Here is a 17,949-nt window from a genome sequence, read left to right on the forward strand (position 1 = left end):
CCTCTCCAAGCTCACCCCTCAAGCCCCAGGAGCCAGAGAGGTCTCCGCAAAGCAGCCCTGGCCGCTGCTCCTGGTCTCTGCGTACAGCTCATTCCCCGGGCTTTCCGCTCTGGCCCTCGAAATTCGGTTCCTTTCCTAGGGCCCCCCTTCTCTTGGCTCTGGGGCCCAGAGCCCCCTCCACTCCGGAAAACCCCGAGGGGCCCTCAAGACCCTCAGCTTGGGGAGGACGCGCTCTGCTCTGAGGCGCACCCTTCACTCCATGCGGGCAGGGCACACTTGCCGATTTCGGAAACCGAGAAGACATCGTCATTTCCCAGAGCCGCGGAGCCCCCCGTCACCTCCCCAAGCCCGCCTGAGAGCTCTTCAGGGGGTGCGGGGCTTGCCTCAACTGGGGAGTTAGGACAGTGTTTTTGCCTCCTAAGATGTCACAAGGGACTTCAACGTGAAAGGAGGGTCAACTTGTTTCAATTCGATCCGCAGAGATAAAGATGAAACAGACAGATAACAGATAAATAGCTTGGTACTTGAAGAAGGTATGAAGACAGATGGGAGAAAGAGGAGCGAGATGGGAGAGACAGGCAGCTCAGGGACAGATAAGATCGACAGATGAGGGGCACCTAGACAAATAGAGGGAGAGAAAGAGACAGACGGAAGAGCCCAGTCTCTTCGATGAAGGCTTTTGAACTCGGATCCCCAGTCTCGGCGGAGCTGCCCCTCTGAAAATGGATTTGCCTTTCCTGACGAGTTTAGGGGAGGGGCCCTCGGGGTTGAGCTGCCTGGGCCGCAGGAGTGCCTGCAGCCCTGGGCCGGATGGAAGCCTTCTGTGTCTGAGGACACGTGGCTGGACCAGGAGACCTAGAGGGCCCCAAGCATCAGTCTCTGGGTCCTCCTACTACTGAGGTCCACGGGAGAGGCTACCTCCCTGCCTGGACCAGAGATCAAAGCGCAGGACCGGCAGCAACTTTTGACCTGGAGTCTTGTGGCTTCGGACACGGGCCAGAATTCCTCTCAACACATATGAACTGGGACAGCCGGGCTTGAAGTATACTCAGAGAGGAGACGCCCCCAAAAGAGGAAGACCAGAGCCCGGAGAGACTGCATTTGGCCTGAGCAGGAAAAGCATATCTGAAGAAGGAGGAAAACTTAGGGAGTGGGCTGTTAGAAGCAAAGGAGAAGTGTCTCCTGAGAAACTTCCTCGAGAACCCCTCTGTCCCCATGCGCTGACCCGGATGGAAACCAGCTTTGGTCCGGAACGCAGCTGAAAATGCAGAAAATGTGGTTAGGAACTGCGTGACCCTGGTTCCACTGATGGCTGGGGAAAAAAAGGTTTGTATTTCCAGCCGGAATCTTTCTGCTCAACGAACGCGAGGCTCCGGACTTGAAAGGAGAAGCTCGGGTTTGTGGCTGTTATCCCGAGGAACTGGCTCGGCTGGGAACTGGGTGCGGTGGGGGCAGCCTTGGGGCTAGGCGCGCACAGCGTGCTTCGGAGAGCCGGGTTCAGCACCGCGAACAGCGGTCGTCTCAGCCTTTCTCCCCCCTCCCTCACGGCCTCGAGACCCTCCTCCTTCTCCTTGCCCCCCCCCGCCCCCTGCTGTCTGGAGATGGGCAGTGACCGCCCCTCCCCCCGTCCGTACCCCTCCCAGCGCCTCCCCCGCCTGCCCGCGTGCATGCGCGACTGAGCAGAGGGGCAGCTTGTCCCCGAAGTCCGGGCTTCAGGACCCGGGCGGGTAGGGCAGGCTTCGAGGGTAGCCAAAGGCGCACGGATCTGGAAGTTCGGAAGCCTGGGTCAGGCAATGGCTTTGCTGTGTGGCCTTGGGCAAGTCACTCTCCGTCTCTGGGCCCCAGTTCTTCCACAATCCGAAAACAAAATTGGGTTCCTAGCTGCCGGGGCATTCCTGAGGTCTCAATTACCCCTTCTCCTCCCCCAAGCCCCAGGGGCTTTTGTTGTGGCGCCAGCAAGCGTCTGAATAACAAAAGGCTCCCGTCCAGGGGGCGAATGAGCTTGGACTCCCCGTAGCCAAGTTTCCCCGCGCGCCCAAGTCGGCGCGCCCCGCTGGGCGGGCCCCAGCCACGGTGGCGCTGAAAATGGCTCATCTGCTCTCTACTTTCTCTGTTTCGCAGGAGCGGCGGCATGGAGGCTCTCACCACTCAGCTGGGGCCGGGGCGCGAGGGCAACTCCTCACCCAACTCGAAGCAGGAGCTGCAACCCTACTCGGGCTCCAGCGCTCTCAAACCCAACCAGGTGGGCGAGACGTCGCTGTACGGGGTGCCTATCGTGTCTCTGGTCATCGACGGCCAGGAGCGCCTTTGCCTGGCGCAGATCTCCAACACTCTCCTCAAGAACTACAGCTACAATGAGATCCACAACCGCCGTGTGGCCCTGGGCATCACGTGCGTGCAGTGTACGCCAGTGCAGCTGGAGATTCTGCGTCGGGCCGGGGCCATGCCGATCTCGTCGCGCCGCTGCGGTATGATCACGAAGCGCGAGGCCGAACGCCTGTGCAAGTCGTTCCTGGGCGAGCATAAGCCACCCAAGCTGCCCGAGAACTTCGCCTTCGATGTGGTGCACGAGTGCGCGTGGGGCTCGCGTGGCAGCTTCATCCCCGCGCGTTACAACAGTTCTCGTGCCAAGTGCATCAAGTGCGGCTACTGCAGCATGTACTTCTCGCCTAACAAGTTCATCTTCCACTCGCACCGCACACCCGACGCCAAGTACACGCAGCCCGACGCCGCCAACTTCAACTCGTGGCGCCGTCACCTCAAACTCAGTGACAAGTCGGCCACAGACGAACTGAGCCACGCTTGGGAGGACGTTAAGGCCATGTTCAATGGCGGCACCCGCAAGCGGACTTTCTCGCTGCAAGGAGGCGGTGGCGGCGGCGCTAATGGGGGGTCGGGTGGCCAGGGGAAGGGTGGTGCTGGCGGCGGGGGCGGCCCAGGGTGTGGCGCAGAGATGGCCCCAGGGCCGCCGCCCCACAAAACCCTGCGCTGTGGCGAAGACGAGGCCACCGGGCCCCCTGGGCCGCCTCCTCCCCATCCGCAGCGGGGACTTGGTCTAACGGCGGGAGCTGGCGGCCCGGCGGGCCCTGGAGGGCCTGGTGGCGGCGCCGGCGTACGCAGCTACCCAGTGATCCCGGTGCCCAGCAAGGGCTTTGGCCTCTTGCAGAAACTGCCCCCGCCGCTTTTCCCTCATCCTTATGGCTTCCCCACGGCCTTCGGCCTCTGCCCCAAAAAGGACGACCCGGTGCTAGGCGCGGGCGAGCCCAAGGGAGGCCCAGGCACCGCGAGCGGCGCGGGCGCGGGCACTGGCGGAGGCGCGGGCGGGCCAGGATCCGGCCACTTGCCCCCGGGGGCAGGCCCTGGCCCGGGTGGCGGCGCCATGTTCTGGGGTCACCAACCCTCTGGGGCAGCCAAGGACGCAGCGGCCGTGGCTGCCGCGGCCGCCGCAGCCACTGTGTACCCGACGTTTCCCATGTTCTGGCCGGCGGCAGGCAGCCTCCCGGTGCCGCCCTATCCAGCTGCGCAGAGCCAAGCTAAGGCCGTGGCGGCCGCTGTGGCGGCAGCGGCGGCGGCAGCGGCGGCGGCTGCCGGCAGCGGCGGCCCCGAGTCCCTGGACGGTGCCGAGCCGGCCAAGGAGGGCGGCCTGGGCGCAGAGGAGCGCTGTCCGAGCGCGCTGTCCCGCGGGCCGCTGGACGAGGACGGCGCGGACGAGGCGCTGCCGCCGCCTCTGGCCCCACTGCCCCCGCCACCTCCGCCCGCACGCAAAGGCTCCTACGTGTCGGCCTTCCGACCTGTGGTCAAGGACGCCGAGAGCATCGCCAAACTCTACGGTAGCGCCCGCGACGCGTATGGCGCCGGGCCTGCTCGTGGGCCGGGGCCGGGCGCGGGGGCCGGCGGCGGTTACGTGAGCCCAGACTTTCTGAGCGAGGGCAGCTCCAGCTACCACTCCGCCTCGCCCGACGTGGACACTGCTGACGAGCCCGAGGTGGACGTGGAGTCCAACCGCTTCCCCGACGATGAGGGCGCTCCAGACGAGGCCGAGCCGGGCGTACCCAGTGCGTCCAGCACGGGAGGCGGCCCGGACGCCGACCAGCCCGCAGGGCCCCCGTCTACCACCTCCTCGGGCGCCGACGGTCCCACAGACTCCCCAGACGGCGGCAGCCCTCGTCCCCGGCGCCGCCCAGGGCTGTCCGCAGCCAGCCGGTCAACATTTGGGGACCTGGCGGCCGACGACGTGGTGCGGAGACCGGAGAGGAGCCCGCCGAGCGGCGGCTATGAGCTGCGAGAGCCTTGCGGGCCGCTGGGGGGCCCCGCGCCGGCCAAGGTGAGCCCCGCGCCCGCCTCGCTGGTGGCGCCACCCCGCTTACCCCTCGGCACCTCGGGAATGTGGGGCAGGCACTGGCCAAGTTAGGGACGGGAATTGTGTTCCGAGCAGGCGTTTGAGCCGCAGGCCCCAGCTGCTCCGGGTAGGCCCAGCTTCGGTAGCGCTGTAGAACTTGCTGGGACCTCCGAGTGAGGGTTTCGGAAAATCCGGGGGGCAGGCCTGAGAAACGGGTGTGCTACGTTTTTGTTCAGGGGGGGGAGGGAAGGTGGACAGGCAGAGACTGTCAGTTAACAGAGACAGAAAGAGAGAAATAAAAAGGGTCTGGGGAAAGAACGCGGAGCAGATGAAGGGACCCAAAGCCAGAGAAAGGCGCGTGCGGGGCTGGGCCGGTGGCACACGCACCCAGATAGGGATCAGAGTCCCGGGGATGACAAACTGATGAGGCGAGGAGAGGACGGGGTGTCTCCCTCAAGCCGGGCTCCAGGGGTACGAGTCCCGGAATCTTCCTCCCCCCCAATGCGTAGTTTTCTGAGTCCCTTTGAACTCCGGCCTTGGGAACGGCAGGGTTCACTGGTAGGCAGCTGTCAAGACGGCTTGCGGGGCGGGAGAGGGGCTCTCAGGTTGGCTGGGCCACTGGTTCGGGTCGGGGCTGTGCAACTAAGCCGAAATCGTTGGCCATTTGAAAGTGGGTGCGCACACCTGTACATTTCCATTAGGTCCATTAAAACACGAATCATTAGCTGGATGCGAAAGGCGTCATTTATGCGGGGACTGGGCGAGGGCAGGCGGAAGATGCCGAAAAGGAGGTGGGCGAAGAGCGGGGCGGGGGGGGGGCGGGGGGCACTGTGAACAGTCCTTGGCTTGAGAGCCGCTTTGTCTTTCTGATAATTTACCGAGGGCGCTTATAATGACCCTGAAACTACAAAGGTGATGCGGCCTCCGAGGACGCCAGGCTGCGCCGCGTGCCTCATAGCCGCCCGGGGCGCTCGGTCCGGCGGGCTAGCGGACCTCCGCCTCCGCCTCGCCTCTCAGCGCTCCCTCTCGGCCGAACGGCCCTGAGCCGCTTCAAGCGCCCCCCTAACGCCTGTCGTTTTCGGCCGCCGCAGGTGTACGCGCCCGAGCGGGACGAGCTTGTGAAGAGCGCGGCGGCGCTGGGGCCCGCGGCCTCCTACCTCTGCACCCCCGAGGCCCACGGTAACGCCCCCAGCCCCCCTGCAGACGTCGCTGGCCAATGCGACGTGGGGACCACGGGCGGGGGGGGTGCTGCGAGGGAAGACGAGAGGAGAAAGAAAGAGAGAGAAAGAGGGAGAGGGAAAGAAAAATAAAGGAAAAGAAAGCTACGCGAGACCTCCCAGTAACTTCCGTCGTTTGGTCACTTAACAAACCGCCCTGTCCACCACACGTACACGCGCTCACGTGCGCCTCACACACTGGCGTAAATCCTTTTTAAAATCACGCCTGGCACCTCTTTCAAGTCCTCTCATTTATTCAGCAAGTGCTTTGGCCTCGAGGTCCTCCGTGGGCAGGCCGGATTAGGGCGGAGGGTGCGCGCGCTCGGCTGCGCGCTTGGATACCCCTGAAGCCCAACCCGGGGGGAGCCCTGCACGTGCGCCGGGCCCCAGTGGCTCGAAGAGGAGGGGCGGAGGGCCTCGGAAATCCGGGCAGGCCGAGCCCGAAAGGATGTCTCCCCCGCCACCACCCCGCGCGGGTCGCCGCCTGGGCCGCGTTCTCGGCGGGAGCGGCGCAGGCAGACCCGGCGGCCACGCGCGCTCGCGGTGCCCCAGTATCTGCGCGCGATGTAGGTCGCTCGTCCCTGGTGGGCTCGGCTGCTCGTCTTGTTCTTTTCCGAGGGGCTGGGGAGGGGGCGTGGAGCTCGAGATGAGCAGACCGAGCGCGGGGGAGGGGGTGCCCGGCCCAAAGCCTGAGGGTGCAAGCCCAGGCGCACAGCCGGGAACCAGCGGCGGCCACAACGCTTTTAATTAGGGCTCGGGCGCCCCGACCGTGGCAGCTCTGGCCGTATCGGGGTCACGGTTTCTTTGCTTCTCCTTGAAACTCGGTTTATTGCCTTTAAGAACCAGATAAGGAAGACAATCACTCGACCGCCGACGATTTGGAAACGAGGAAATCCTATCCAGACCAAAGGAGTATCTCCCAACCAAGTCCCGCAAATACAGACCGAGGTGAGCCCTAGGACCCTCGCGCAGCGATCCCGCCTGGAAGCTGGGGCCCAGGTCGCCCCGGTTCCCACCGGCTTCGGCCTGAGAGAAGGGCTTTCGATCGAGCGTAAGCGGCTGCTGGTCCCCTCGTGCGGCTGGCAGATACATATTTAAACAGAGCGCGCGCGAGGTGCAGGCCAGGTTTCCTGAATTGCTTTCCTCCTTTGGGGTTTTGGGGCTCTTCCGGGTAAGGGAAGGGGCTGTACTAAAAAGGAAATGAGAGACGCCATCACCCACATGAAGCAGGTCAGAGGGTACGACCTGCCCTAAGATAGCCTACCTTCCCTGAGTCCACTGTCCTTCTTTAGTGGGTCACTCTAAAATGAGCCCTACAGCCCTAAATGATAGCTTGGGAGGTAGGTGTTACTCGATACCTGTAACTGTCTCTTCTAAAGGCAGAAGATCTGGAACAGCTCCCTGACTAGCACGGTTCCGGGCAGCTCACCCTTCCCCTCCCAAGGCCTCTCCCAGGACAGAACCCCTCTTACCTGCCCTTGTATCCCAGGTGAAGATGGGCTCACCCTGGATGTCACAGGAACTCAGCTAGTGGAGAAAGATATCGAGAACCTGGCCAGAGGTGAGGTTAAATCTGTGAAATGGGGGTACATGCTGCTTGGGGGAGATGAACCCTTCTTGTATGGGAAGACAGGGCTCTTGGAGAATCAGTTTTCATTGAGTGGAAAGGATAATCCTCTGGACACATGATTCTGGCACAGAGGTGGGGGGAGAGGGGGAAGTGAACCAAACCCCTAGAGGTTCATTAGAAGTTTGGAAGGCTGGCCTGTCTGAAGAGCCCAGTGAAAGACAGCAATGAGTAATGATCCTTAGAACTTGATGCGTGTGACAATCAGGGCAATCTGGGTCTCCCAACCACACTGGAAAACTGGACTTTCCCTGAAAAGCAAGATTGTAAGGAGGCATTTATTTTAGGAATGTCTGAGAGGTTAATTTTTTCATAGAATTAATGCATAACCCCCCCCCCCAACGTGCCCTAATTGGGGTGAGGCTAGAGCCTGCTTTCACAATGGGGTCCTGGGGTTGCCTCTCTGCCTGCAGGGGGAGCGTGTGACGAGGCACAGAGAACAGGAGCCTCTGACCCCACTTTGCTCCTGTACCTCCCATTTCTGTGTTTCCTCAGCACCTGCTTGGGTGGAATTTCTCCCCACGGGGAGGACCCAGATCCCAACAGCTCTGTGGTCAGGGCAGCCCCCGCCATCCCTCTGGAGCTGGTTCTGAGGGCACCAACAGGGCTTACCACATCCACTTGCTATCCACCATGCTGCCCTCAACCAGCCCAGGGATGGGAGGGCTTGGAAAGTGGTGTGGGAAGGGGGAGAAGCACTGGTGGTCTTCCACTCTTCCTAGTCTCAGATTATACAAGACATGCAATTACCTTCAACATCATTGGTGCTTTCTATGAGAGCTCTTAGTATGGATGTGGGGGCCTGGAACCCCCAGAAATTGTGAACAAACTGTTGTGAGGACAGGTATTTTTCCAGGGCAGGGGTCCAAGTCTTGGACCAGATTCACCCAGCTCCTGTTACTGAAGGGAGGGATCGGGTATGTCGTTTGGAGGGGTAAATCAAGTCCCGGGCCACCCTCTAAGGTTAGGGAGTTGGGAACAACTTAGAGCAGAAGCCATGCTGGTTAGCGCCTGGAGCCAGGGCCCAGAAGCCCAGCATGGCTTCCACTATCCTGAATTTAATTCCCCTGGGCAACCTGTCTCCTAGCCCTTTTTCCTCGCCCAGATCCTTTGGAAGCAAACGGACAAACAATATAGAGGGCCTCTACCTCCTGGCCCCCCCACTCCACAGCACCCATCTCAGGGCTCTGGGCCAGGGCAGGACTTGAAGGACGTTGTGGGGGGGGGCACCCTGAGTCCCGCGCACCCTCCTTCACCTCCCACTCTCGCCCCTCACAGACGAATTGCAAAAATTGCTCCTGGAGCAAATGGAGCTCCGCAAGAAACTGGAGCGAGAATTTCAGAGTCTCAAAGGTACCCCCCCACCCACCCACCTCACCCCACCTCAGCGCGAGAACCTTCTTCCTGTGCGCCCGGACCCCAGGCCAGGCAGCCGCGGCTGCGCGCCCTGTACGAGCCGCAGAACCCTCCTTTTCCCGGGGTTTCCTGCTAGGCCGGAGACCGAAGGGGTGGGGGCGGGAATGGGGAGTGGGGAAATGGGGCCGAGGGAGGGGGCTGTGCGTCACAGCTCTCACTTAATCAATTTGCACAGATAATTTTCAGGATCAAATGAAGAGGGAATTGGCTTATCGAGAAGAAATGGTGCAACAGCTGCAAATTGTCAGAGGTAAGACGGGAGTCAGGTGAGCGCGTGCACGGGCCGTAACTGCCTCTCGTCTGGCAGGAGCCGCAATGTTGGCTCAGTCATTTGGATTTAAATTGAAGGTAATTTAACAATTATTTTTTTATTTAATATCCTTTGTATACTCTGATTAGCCTCAGAATGGCAAGCGAGCCCAGCAAACGGCTTGCAGGCATCATTACATGGAGTGATTGAACTTCTTATCGCGGCAATTTCCATGGTTTCTAAATTAAAAATCGAGGCGTAAAATTACCTGGGAAGTAATGCCTAAGTTTGCTTTAATTTTGGTTAGATCCGTCTGCCTTTAAGCGCCATCCCAGGCCTTTTCCTCCCTCCGCCAGGCTGCAGTTTGGAGCACTGATGCTCCCTCCCTCGGTCTCCCAGATTTGTTTCTTTGAGGGGCTGAGCGCTGGGGAGAGGGTGAGGCCCGGGCTGTGACCCCGGCCGGCTGGAGGGTGGTCTCAGTTCCTCACCGGCCCCTCCCCATGTCTTCCAGACACTCTGTGTAACGAACTCGACCAAGAGCGGAAGGCGCGCTATGCCATCCAGCAGAAATTAAAAGGTGCGGATGCCGGGGAACAAAGATAGGACTGTTGCCAGGCTCTGGCTGTGCCACTGAATGAATGAATGAGTGAATGAACGATGGGCGAATGAATGGATGATGAATGAGCTAATGAATGAATGAGTAAATGGCGGGGCTAGTGAGAGGGGAAGGCCAGCCAGGTCTACCTAGATCAGAAGCTGAGAGGAGGGAAATGGGAATTTTTTTAAATGGGGGAATAATTCTAGAACGATAGAATAGGGAGACAGAACCCCTTGAGCCCTGGGCATTGGGAAATCTGCTGTGGGATCCAAATCTGGCCGTGGGCAGATTGACCACCTTTCTGTGCCTCAGTTTCCTCTTCTGTGTAATGGGGCTATTGCACCAACGCAGTGGTTCTAAATCACCAGGTTCTCTCGCCGACACTCCTTCCTTTTTCTGATCCGCTCACTTGAGAACCCCTGAGCCGGAAGGGGGTGGGTGAGACCCCGGGCAGACAGGAGAGAAGGGCGAGTGGACCGAGTGGGTAGGCCGCGCGGGCGAGGCGAGGCAAGCGAGGTGCCCAACTTGGCCCGCCCGACTGTCTTTCCAGAAGCCCACGACGCCCTGCACCACTTCTCCTGCAAGATGCTGACGCCCCGCCACTGCACTGGCAACTGCTCCTTCAAGCCCCCGCTGTTGCCCTAGGGCCGGCCTGGCCGCGCCCACGCGCCCTCAAGCCATGCTGCTCTCTTCTTGTACTACCCGCGGCCGCGGCGGCCGAGAGCGAGGAACAAGCCATTCGGACACGACCGATGTACATACAGCCTCCCGCCCGCCCGCCCTCCTCCCGGGCGCCTCGGCCCAGGGCCCCTTCTCCGTTTCCAAGTGTAAATACCCCCTCGCCCCACTGTTGAACTCCAGGGCGTCGGACCTCATGGGGTTAACTGGACCGAAGGGGGTAAGAAAGGGGAAAGGGGGGCCTCCCCCGCCCCACCCAGCCTCGACCCCCAACTGTGTACACAATGTAGCAACTTCGCTGGCGCTGGCCCCGCGCTCCCCTTCCCGTCCCGTCCACTTCTGAAACTTGTTCCTAATGACAAAGCGGCTATGTGCAATGGATGTAAATGTACTGCGAGTCTCTCTCGGTTCAGTATTGGGTTCCGTTTTATTTATGCGGTAAATTATTTTGCTTCCTTCTCCTGGACCTACTTCCAGTCCCATTTTGCATTCCCCTTAGGGTTTTGTTTTGTCTATTTTTTTTTTTCTTGTTAACCTCTGGACGTAACAGCACTTTAAAAAAGGCGACAACTGACTCACGAGATGGAGCCCACCTTGAGCCTGTTTGGGGAGACCACCCTGTATCCGTGACTTTTGTTTTGTTTTTAATAATAAAAAAAAAAGAAATCTGTCACTTTCTGGGGCTGTGGATGTGGGAGTGCGGGGGTGGGGGAGGGTGGGCGGCCCGCAAAGCGCGGCGCAACAGGTGCGGCTCGAAGACCTCAGGCGCGAGTTCTGGGGCGCCCCGGCGGGAGAATGGCCGGGCTCGGGTGGGCAGCAGCGAGAGCCCCGACCTCTCTCCCAGTCCTTCAGACACACCCAGTTTGCCCCCCAGCCCACCTTCTCCCCATGTTTGGGACCCTCCCTTGAGCCTCTCGGGCACGGGGTAAGAGAACTACGGCAGCCTCCTGGGTGCCATGGTCTCCGACCCTTCCCTGGAGCTCTCGCCAGGGCCGAGGGTTTACTCGTGCCCACTTCCACGCCTGCCCCACCGGGGAAGTCACCGCCAGCGCTCTCAGAGACGGGGCGCTGCCCGGAAGCCCAGGTGCAACCAGAATTGCGGGGAGGCACCGGCACCGTGGGCCTGGCCCGGGAGCGCTGGAGTGGGGCGGGGGAGGCGGGGCGAGGTACGTAGGGGGACTTCTGGGGGGAGGCCTCGAAGGCAAGGGCGTGACTCCGCGCTCGTGCGCAGAGGTCCTCCTGCCTGCCCCTCCTCTGCCCCAACGGAGCGATCGCTGGCAGATTTTAATGTACTATCCATTTCAGTCCGAGAAGGTGTGCGGACCTGGAGGAGCCCAAGGAGCCAGGTGAGGCCCGCCTGCGCTGGAGTCAGGTCGTCTCCACTGGGGGATGAGGGGTGTCAGGGTGTGTGTGTGTGACAGGGGTGGGTTGCTTCCTGGCCGCGGTTGATGAGGCCTCACCTTGCTGCAGGCCTCTCGTCGGCCTCAGTTTCCACAGCGCACCTGCTGGTTGGGCTGCAGATAAAGGGTGGAAACTGCAGCGCACTCTTTTGGGCAGAGGGGTGGGGGGAAGAGTGTGCTTGGAGCGGGAAAGCGCCCGGTACTGGGGATCATTCAGCCCTGGCTTCCAGTTTCACCTCCTCGGCTGACTCTCGAGGGTACTTCTGGGTCGCCAGCTTTATTCTCCTAGGCCTCCGTTTTGGCCACGTTAAATAACCCTCGGGCCTCCTACCCCCGCGCGCGGGGAAGCGCTCTGGGAGCTGAGCAGAGCGCAGGGCCGCGGGTCGAGGCCCGCCCCCGACGACCCGGCATTCTGACATCCCGGGGATCTCCGTGCGCTTCTCCGGTTCCCCGCCGCGGGGCCGGGCCCTCGGGCCTGGGGGCTCTGGGCTGCACGGGCCGGGAAGCTTGGTGGCGGGGCGTCTGCAGGGCCCGGGGCGGGGAGGCGAGCAGGGGGCGGCGGGGAAGGGGCGCAGGTGAGAGCCCGCGCGCGCGCGCTGCGGAGGCAGGAGGCCGGTCCCCGGAGCCCCCTGCGCAGGGGCTCACAGCCCTCCTCCAGTCCCGGGATATTCCGAGGGCTGGTCACAGAGAGGACGTGACAGAGGTAACGGCGGTGAGGGCTCCGGCTAAACTGTGAGGTATCGCCGAGGGAGAAGTCACCTCGGGAGGCGCGATGTCCCGGCAGGAAGCCTCCAGGGAGCAGGAACGTTTCCTATGGGTGGAATCAACCAGATCAATTCCCCACTGTACCAACGGTGAAACTGAGGGCACGAGAGGAAGTGACTCGCATCCTCAGGGCGTGCCGGGGCCGGCGGTGGTCGCACTCGTCCAACGGTGCAGGTGTTGGGGAGAACACGAGCCTTTACCCCTTCGGCGTGGCCAGGCCTTAGGAAGCCTTCTCAGTAAAATGGGAATTACAGGCACTACCCAGGCAGGAAGTTCCGTGGTCGCGGCCCACACACAGGAGTCCAGCAAATACCTCTTTTCACCTTCCCCTTCCGAATTCCCGGGGAAAAAAAAGCCCTAGGCATCTGGGGCTCGCCCGAAAGGGCGCCCCATCTGGGCCGGAATCTCTGCAGATTGGAGCTGTAGGCGGGTCCGACCCAGAAAGCTTTGTCGCAAAACCCTCCTGGGTTCCTCGTCCCTTCAGAAGTGGTTTGTTCTCCCCCAAATGTTAATAACCAAACGATTGGTATGGATGTAATTATCAATAATTATACGAATTATTGCTGATTGCGGGGCTCGTAGCTACTTTAATTAGTTTACCAGATTCTAATTAAGTTAAATGAAACATTAATAGGGAAAATATGCTTTGAAAAAAAAAAACCCCAGGATTTTTAAAAAGTCTATTTCTCGCCACAACGTTGCCACCTTGCGACACGTTTTAGGTATTACAGCCAACGTCTGAAGGCCCCAGACGAGGAAGCCTGTCCTAGGGAGAAAAAGTGGGGTTTGGGGCTAGAGGGCCCTGGAGCACAGAACGTGCTCCTGGGTGTTCTATCGAGGTGTTCGGTTTCACCGTCCTGGCTCCGGGAGGTGCCCACAGGAGTTCCGGCTCTGGAGTCTAGGGTCTGGGGATAAAGAACCAGGCGAACACGGTTTGATTTTTCATCCCCCCCCCCCAGGAAATCCCCCACTCCATCTATCCTGCAAATCTGGGTAAAGTGTCGGCAAAATAAACAAATACACAAACACAAACAAAACAAAATCAGTTGGAAGACCTCTGGATTCCTGGGACTCACCTCTGGATTCCTGTGGCACTTGGGTCATGAAATTCAGGGGGGTGTTGACGTCTCTGAGTTTTCCTTGGTTGTGTGTGTGTGTTTCCCATAGGCCTGGAAGTACTCTGACAACAGGGCCCGCATCTTGCTCTGCTTGTGATCTCCATCACAGGGCCCAGTGTATCCCAGCAGCTCAACAGATGTCTAAATGAAGGGGTTCCAATTCTGTGGTTCATTGGAGTGCTGGAAATGTCTGAGGGGAGGAGTCCCTAGGTGCTTCTGGACAACAGCTATGGGGAGGCAATTAAGCTCATTTGCACCATATTAATAAAGCACAAGTTTATTGCTCAGATGATCCTTCATCAATAGGATTATTTGGGGGGGGGGGCAGGTGTCTGGTAAGAGATTGTCAGCCTAGGAAAACTTTCTTCCTCTTCCATCTGTGTGCCAAAGAGGGTGCTCCTTCATTCCTTCCCATTTTGCAAGTTCACCAAGCACATACCTGTCCACCTACCCAGCTACCCTGATCTAAAGTATAGCCTCGATCCTTTGCAAAAATACGACCCCAGTCCTTGAATTCAGAACATCAGCAAAAGCAGAACTGGACCCCTAGGCTCTTTCCATTCGTTCTAAACAGCGTTATCTCTCACTCTCTACCATCCAAGGTGGTGTAGTGTTTGTTAAGAGCACAAGCTCTCTAGCCAGATTTCCTGGGTCTCAATCCCTTCTCTGCCATTTACTAGTTGTGTGACATTGCCCAAGTGGTTGAACCTCTCTGTGCCTCAGCTTCCCCATCTGTAACAGGACGCGGGAGAGGGTACCTTCTTCACAGAACTGTGCAGAGCCAGGAAAGTCAGCCAGGTCTCAGCCAGAACTAAGACTTGCCTGTCTTTCCTCATTTCTGCTCCAAGACAATGGGTCATACCAAGTGGAATAAAAAGATTCTTTAGAAGGACAGAGAGTCACGCCAACATGGGTCCTTTTCCTGTTTGGCATCTCAGAAGGAGACTTTGAAAACCACTCACCCAATTAACTTCCTCCTAAGAACCAGGCATGTTTAGGGGAAGAAAGGAAAACCAAAGCTTGCCCTCCAACTCCATGCACTGGAGGCCGTGAGCCGAGGAGAAGGCTCAGTGAGAGGTCCCACAGACCCCCATTCTCGGCTGTTACCTGGAAAGGATCATTTCACCTCCACTGAAGGGAACAGAAATGGATGCCTGATGGAACGCTGCTTGGCAGCTCCGAGCGCCCGCCGGGAGAGGATCCGCCGCCGCCCTAGGGCGGCTCGGGGGCTCCGCGTCTGCTGCCTGCCCCAACTGCGGGGAGCCGGAGCCTGGGAGCTGTGCGGCCCCTGGAGGTAGACCAGCTGCTCTCCCAGCGGCTGCAGAGACCGCTGGGCCCACTAAGTGTGCGCTCAAGCACCGGCAAAGCATGGGCACCAACATTTTTTCTCCTGGAAAGAAATTGGTATTTCAAAACACATTGATAACGTCAGCGCAGGAAATCTGAACTTTACTGGACTTTCCCCCCCTTCCCATCTTACTAAGTAGGACCGTGCTTTTTGCAATCATTACGTGGGGGCAGGGTCCTGATCTGTTCAGGGCCTGTGCCTCCAAAGGGCTTGCTTGGCCTTGCAGCAGCCACTTACTAGTTAAACGATTATGGCCAAGTTGCTTTACCTCTCAGGGTCTCCTGAAAAATGCCGACAATAGTACTCACAAGGCAGGGCTGTCAGGAATACTAACAGGAGATATTGGAAGCCCCTGGCACGTGGTAGGTGCTCAATAAGGAGTGGGCATTGTTATGTTTTTAAGATTCAGAGGCAGCATGAGGTGTCTTGTTGCGCGTTCCTGTTACAGTCCCCTTGGGTCTATCGGAGCACTAGGGTCCTGTTATGTTTTGGACCTGAAGCGGGTCAACTTTGGCAAATCCGTTTCCTTAAGTGTAAGGTGCGGTAGGACTCATTATAGTGCAGGCGGAAGCAGGGGCAACGTGGGGAAAGATCGAAGCCTAGGGTCCGGCGTAGAAAGCACGGAAAAGAGAGAATCTGACTACGCCCCACCTCCTCTTATTCTCTCTCCTGGGACTACGGTTTCTTTTGTGTGAAACAAAAGATAAAACCTGTAAGTGGATGGTGCTTGCACGGGGGAGTAGGTAATAAACTCCGATACAAAATATGGAACGCTTCACGAATTTGCGTGTCATCCTTGCGCAGGGGCCATGCTAATCTTCTCTGTATCGTTCCAATTTTAGTATATGTGCTGCCGAAGCGAGCACGACTGTAAGGCTTTCTCAGCCAGTATATAAAGCTAGGAACACTAAGACTTTTACAATTATGGTGACTACACTCCGCGTTTTTCAAAATCCCAAAATATTCAAGGCGTTATGACCTCTTTTAAATAGTACACACGGTAATTATATCTTTGTGATTACGACTAAATTAAATCTAATTGTTTCCCTAAACCCCCAACATTTCGTATGCAAATGAAGGGACCATGGGAAATTGGCCCTCGGCCCGCCCGACCTCTGCGCGCCCCCGGAGGGCGCCGGGAACACGCTCGGTCACGTGGTGCGCGCGGCCCGCAAGTCTGTTCCGCGCCGGCCCGGTTGGGCCCCCAGGGGCCGCGCGCGGGCTCCTCCGCGAACGCGGCGGCACAGTGGCCCCCGACTCTACGGGGGCGACACCAGGGCCTTTGGCTGGGGGGAAGGGGAGAAGTGATGCGCACGAGGGCCCCGCAGAAACCCGGTCGGGGACCCCGAATCGGCTGCGAGCAGCCGGTCGGGCCGTCCCCGCTCCAGGACCCGTGACCCGGGCCAGAGCTGGAACCAAGGACCGTGAACCGGAAGGGGCTGGGCAGGGTGGCCGAGGGCTGCAGCGCGGAAGCAGTGCTCGGGACCGCCGCCCGGGGCTGGGAGCCAAGGGCAAGGGGGAACGGGCCCGCTTTGGGGCCCAGGGTTTCCATAGTGTGACTCGGGGTGTGGCAGCCTGGGAAAGGTCACCGCGATTTGGTCCAGCACTGGGCCGGGCCCTTAACCCGAACCCTGTCCTTCCTCTCAATATGCAGGTTAGGAAACAAGCTCTAGTTGGTTACTCAAAGCCAAAATTGTCCTGCCAGTTGTGAAAGAAGTTGAGCTCTGGAGGCAAGTCTGGTTTCAAAAACCGATCATTTCCTCTTCACAGTGGAACTCGAGCGAGGAGAGATTTGGGACCAGGAGTGCCGCCTCCCTTCGCTCTTACCTAGACAATGCTCCCAAGGCCTTATCAGCTCAGACTTTCCTTCCTGCCTTCATTCCTTCACCAAATACCAAGCCCCTATGACGTCAGCGCTGGGGCTGCAGGGCCAACAAGCAGTGGTTTGTGTCCTGTGTGGTTGCATGGAGCTTCGGTTCCAGCAAGGGAGCCAGGCAGACATGTCAGAGCATTCTCAGTTCAGTGCTGAGACGGACCGGAAGGGAAGAACCTGGGGGATAGACAGTGACTGGGGCATGAAAGTGGGCAGGAGGGAAGGGGACATTTGAGCTGTCACTTGATATGGATGCAGCCCTGAGAGGACAGGGCAGACAGTACCAGGCAGAGGAAGACCTGGGAGCCACCCGAGTCCGTTCTCGGATCCGGGCAAGTCCTTCAGGAAGGACAGGCCACTGTGGAGGCGGGTGGTGTGCAGGGGCCCTGCTCTGGCTCAGCACTGTGAGCCTGACTCAAGCCATAGCCAGGGAGCACCTGGCCTGGCCTTTGGGGACCTTGGAGCCCCTCCCCCCACCTGTCTTCAGTGAAATGGGAATCAGGTGCAGGCTGCCCCACTTCTCATCTGACCTCTCTCTAAATAAGCAGTAAGCAAACACAAACCTCAGAATGCTAATATGGCCTTTATTGAGCGAAAAGAGCTAATTTGGGCAATGATGTTTCCCTCAGATTTACAAAAGGGAATTGCAAATAACCGAAAAGCGTATTAGCATTGATGGGAGATGATGCTAATCTTCAATTAGCATCCACGTTTTTATTCATTTATTTAGAAGAAGAGCCTTTTCGTCACAGTCGATGCGCACACGTGTCACGGTGACAAGGACATCGCGTGGGTTCATAACTGCCTTATTGCAAAAACCAGCAGGAGATGGACCAGGTTGTTCACCATTTCCGGCTACACGAGCGTGTGTTATTTTGAGCCAGCGGTGGGGTTTTTTGGTGTTTTTCTTATTGAGCAAATGTAACACAGAGGAGCGATGCCTGAGTTCTCGCTTCCTTTCCTTCCTCCATCTGCCTTTGTGACCTTGCCCAATTCCCTGGACCTCTCTGGTCCTGTTTTATCTTCTGCAAAGTGACAAAACTGCCCTGGAGATGATCTTTCACATCTCTCTCAGCTTTGACATGCTGTGATTTTTTTTTTTTTTTTTTTTTTTTTGGTAACTGGGTAACTGAAGGACTTTTTTTTTGAGACTATAATTAGCAAGATGTAAACATTCAACGCTTTCTGTTTTCTATTTTAGAAGGATGGAGAATTCTGATCATCCTTGGGGCACAGAAGACCCCCGAGAACAGTCCACAGAGGCTGCCGTGGACCGAGGGTCTGGGACCTGAGCAACCCTGCAGCACATGCCCCTGAACC

The 17,949-nt window shown here is 58.7% G+C and overlaps 1 protein-coding gene and 1 non-coding gene across 2 annotated transcripts; one reads left to right on the forward strand and one right to left on the reverse strand.

Annotated features, from left to right (window-relative positions):
* The first annotated feature begins 1,793 nt into the window (after positions 1 to 1,793).
* Positions 1,794 to 10,092, forward strand: SKOR1 (SKI family transcriptional corepressor 1). Its single transcript, XM_026478609.1, has 9 exons — positions 1,794 to 1,900; positions 2,122 to 4,324; positions 5,431 to 5,518; positions 6,397 to 6,504; positions 7,046 to 7,117; positions 8,462 to 8,536; positions 8,775 to 8,849; positions 9,361 to 9,426; positions 9,998 to 10,092. The coding sequence occupies exons 1-9, from the start codon at positions 1,794 to 1,796 to the stop codon at positions 10,090 to 10,092; spliced, it is 2,889 nt and encodes a 962-aa protein (XP_026334394.1).
* Positions 10,093 to 15,515: 5,423 nt separating this feature from the next.
* LOC113241049 (U6 spliceosomal RNA) lies at positions 15,516 to 15,622 on the reverse strand. The gene has a single exon (XR_003311405.1). It is a non-coding gene; the product is annotated as a U6 spliceosomal RNA (small nuclear RNA).
* Between the last annotated feature and the right edge of the window lie 2,327 nt (positions 15,623 to 17,949).

This window comes from Ursus arctos, unplaced genomic scaffold, assembly GCF_023065955.2.
Source record: "Ursus arctos isolate Adak ecotype North America unplaced genomic scaffold, UrsArc2.0 scaffold_28, whole genome shotgun sequence".
NCBI lineage: Eukaryota > Metazoa > Chordata > Mammalia > Carnivora > Ursidae > Ursus > Ursus arctos.

Coding starts and splice junctions, on each gene's coding strand:
- SKOR1 (XM_026478609.1), top strand. CDS start 1,794: ATGGCTTTGCTGTGTGGCCTTGGGCAAGTCACTCTCCGTCTCTGGGCC. Junction 4,325..5,430: donor GGGGCCCCGCGCCGGCCAAG/GTGAGCCCCGCG, acceptor CGGCCGCCGCAG/GTGTACGCGCCCGAGCGGGA. Junction 7,118..8,461: donor TATCGAGAACCTGGCCAGAG/GTGAGGTTAAAT, acceptor CGCCCCTCACAG/ACGAATTGCAAAAATTGCTC.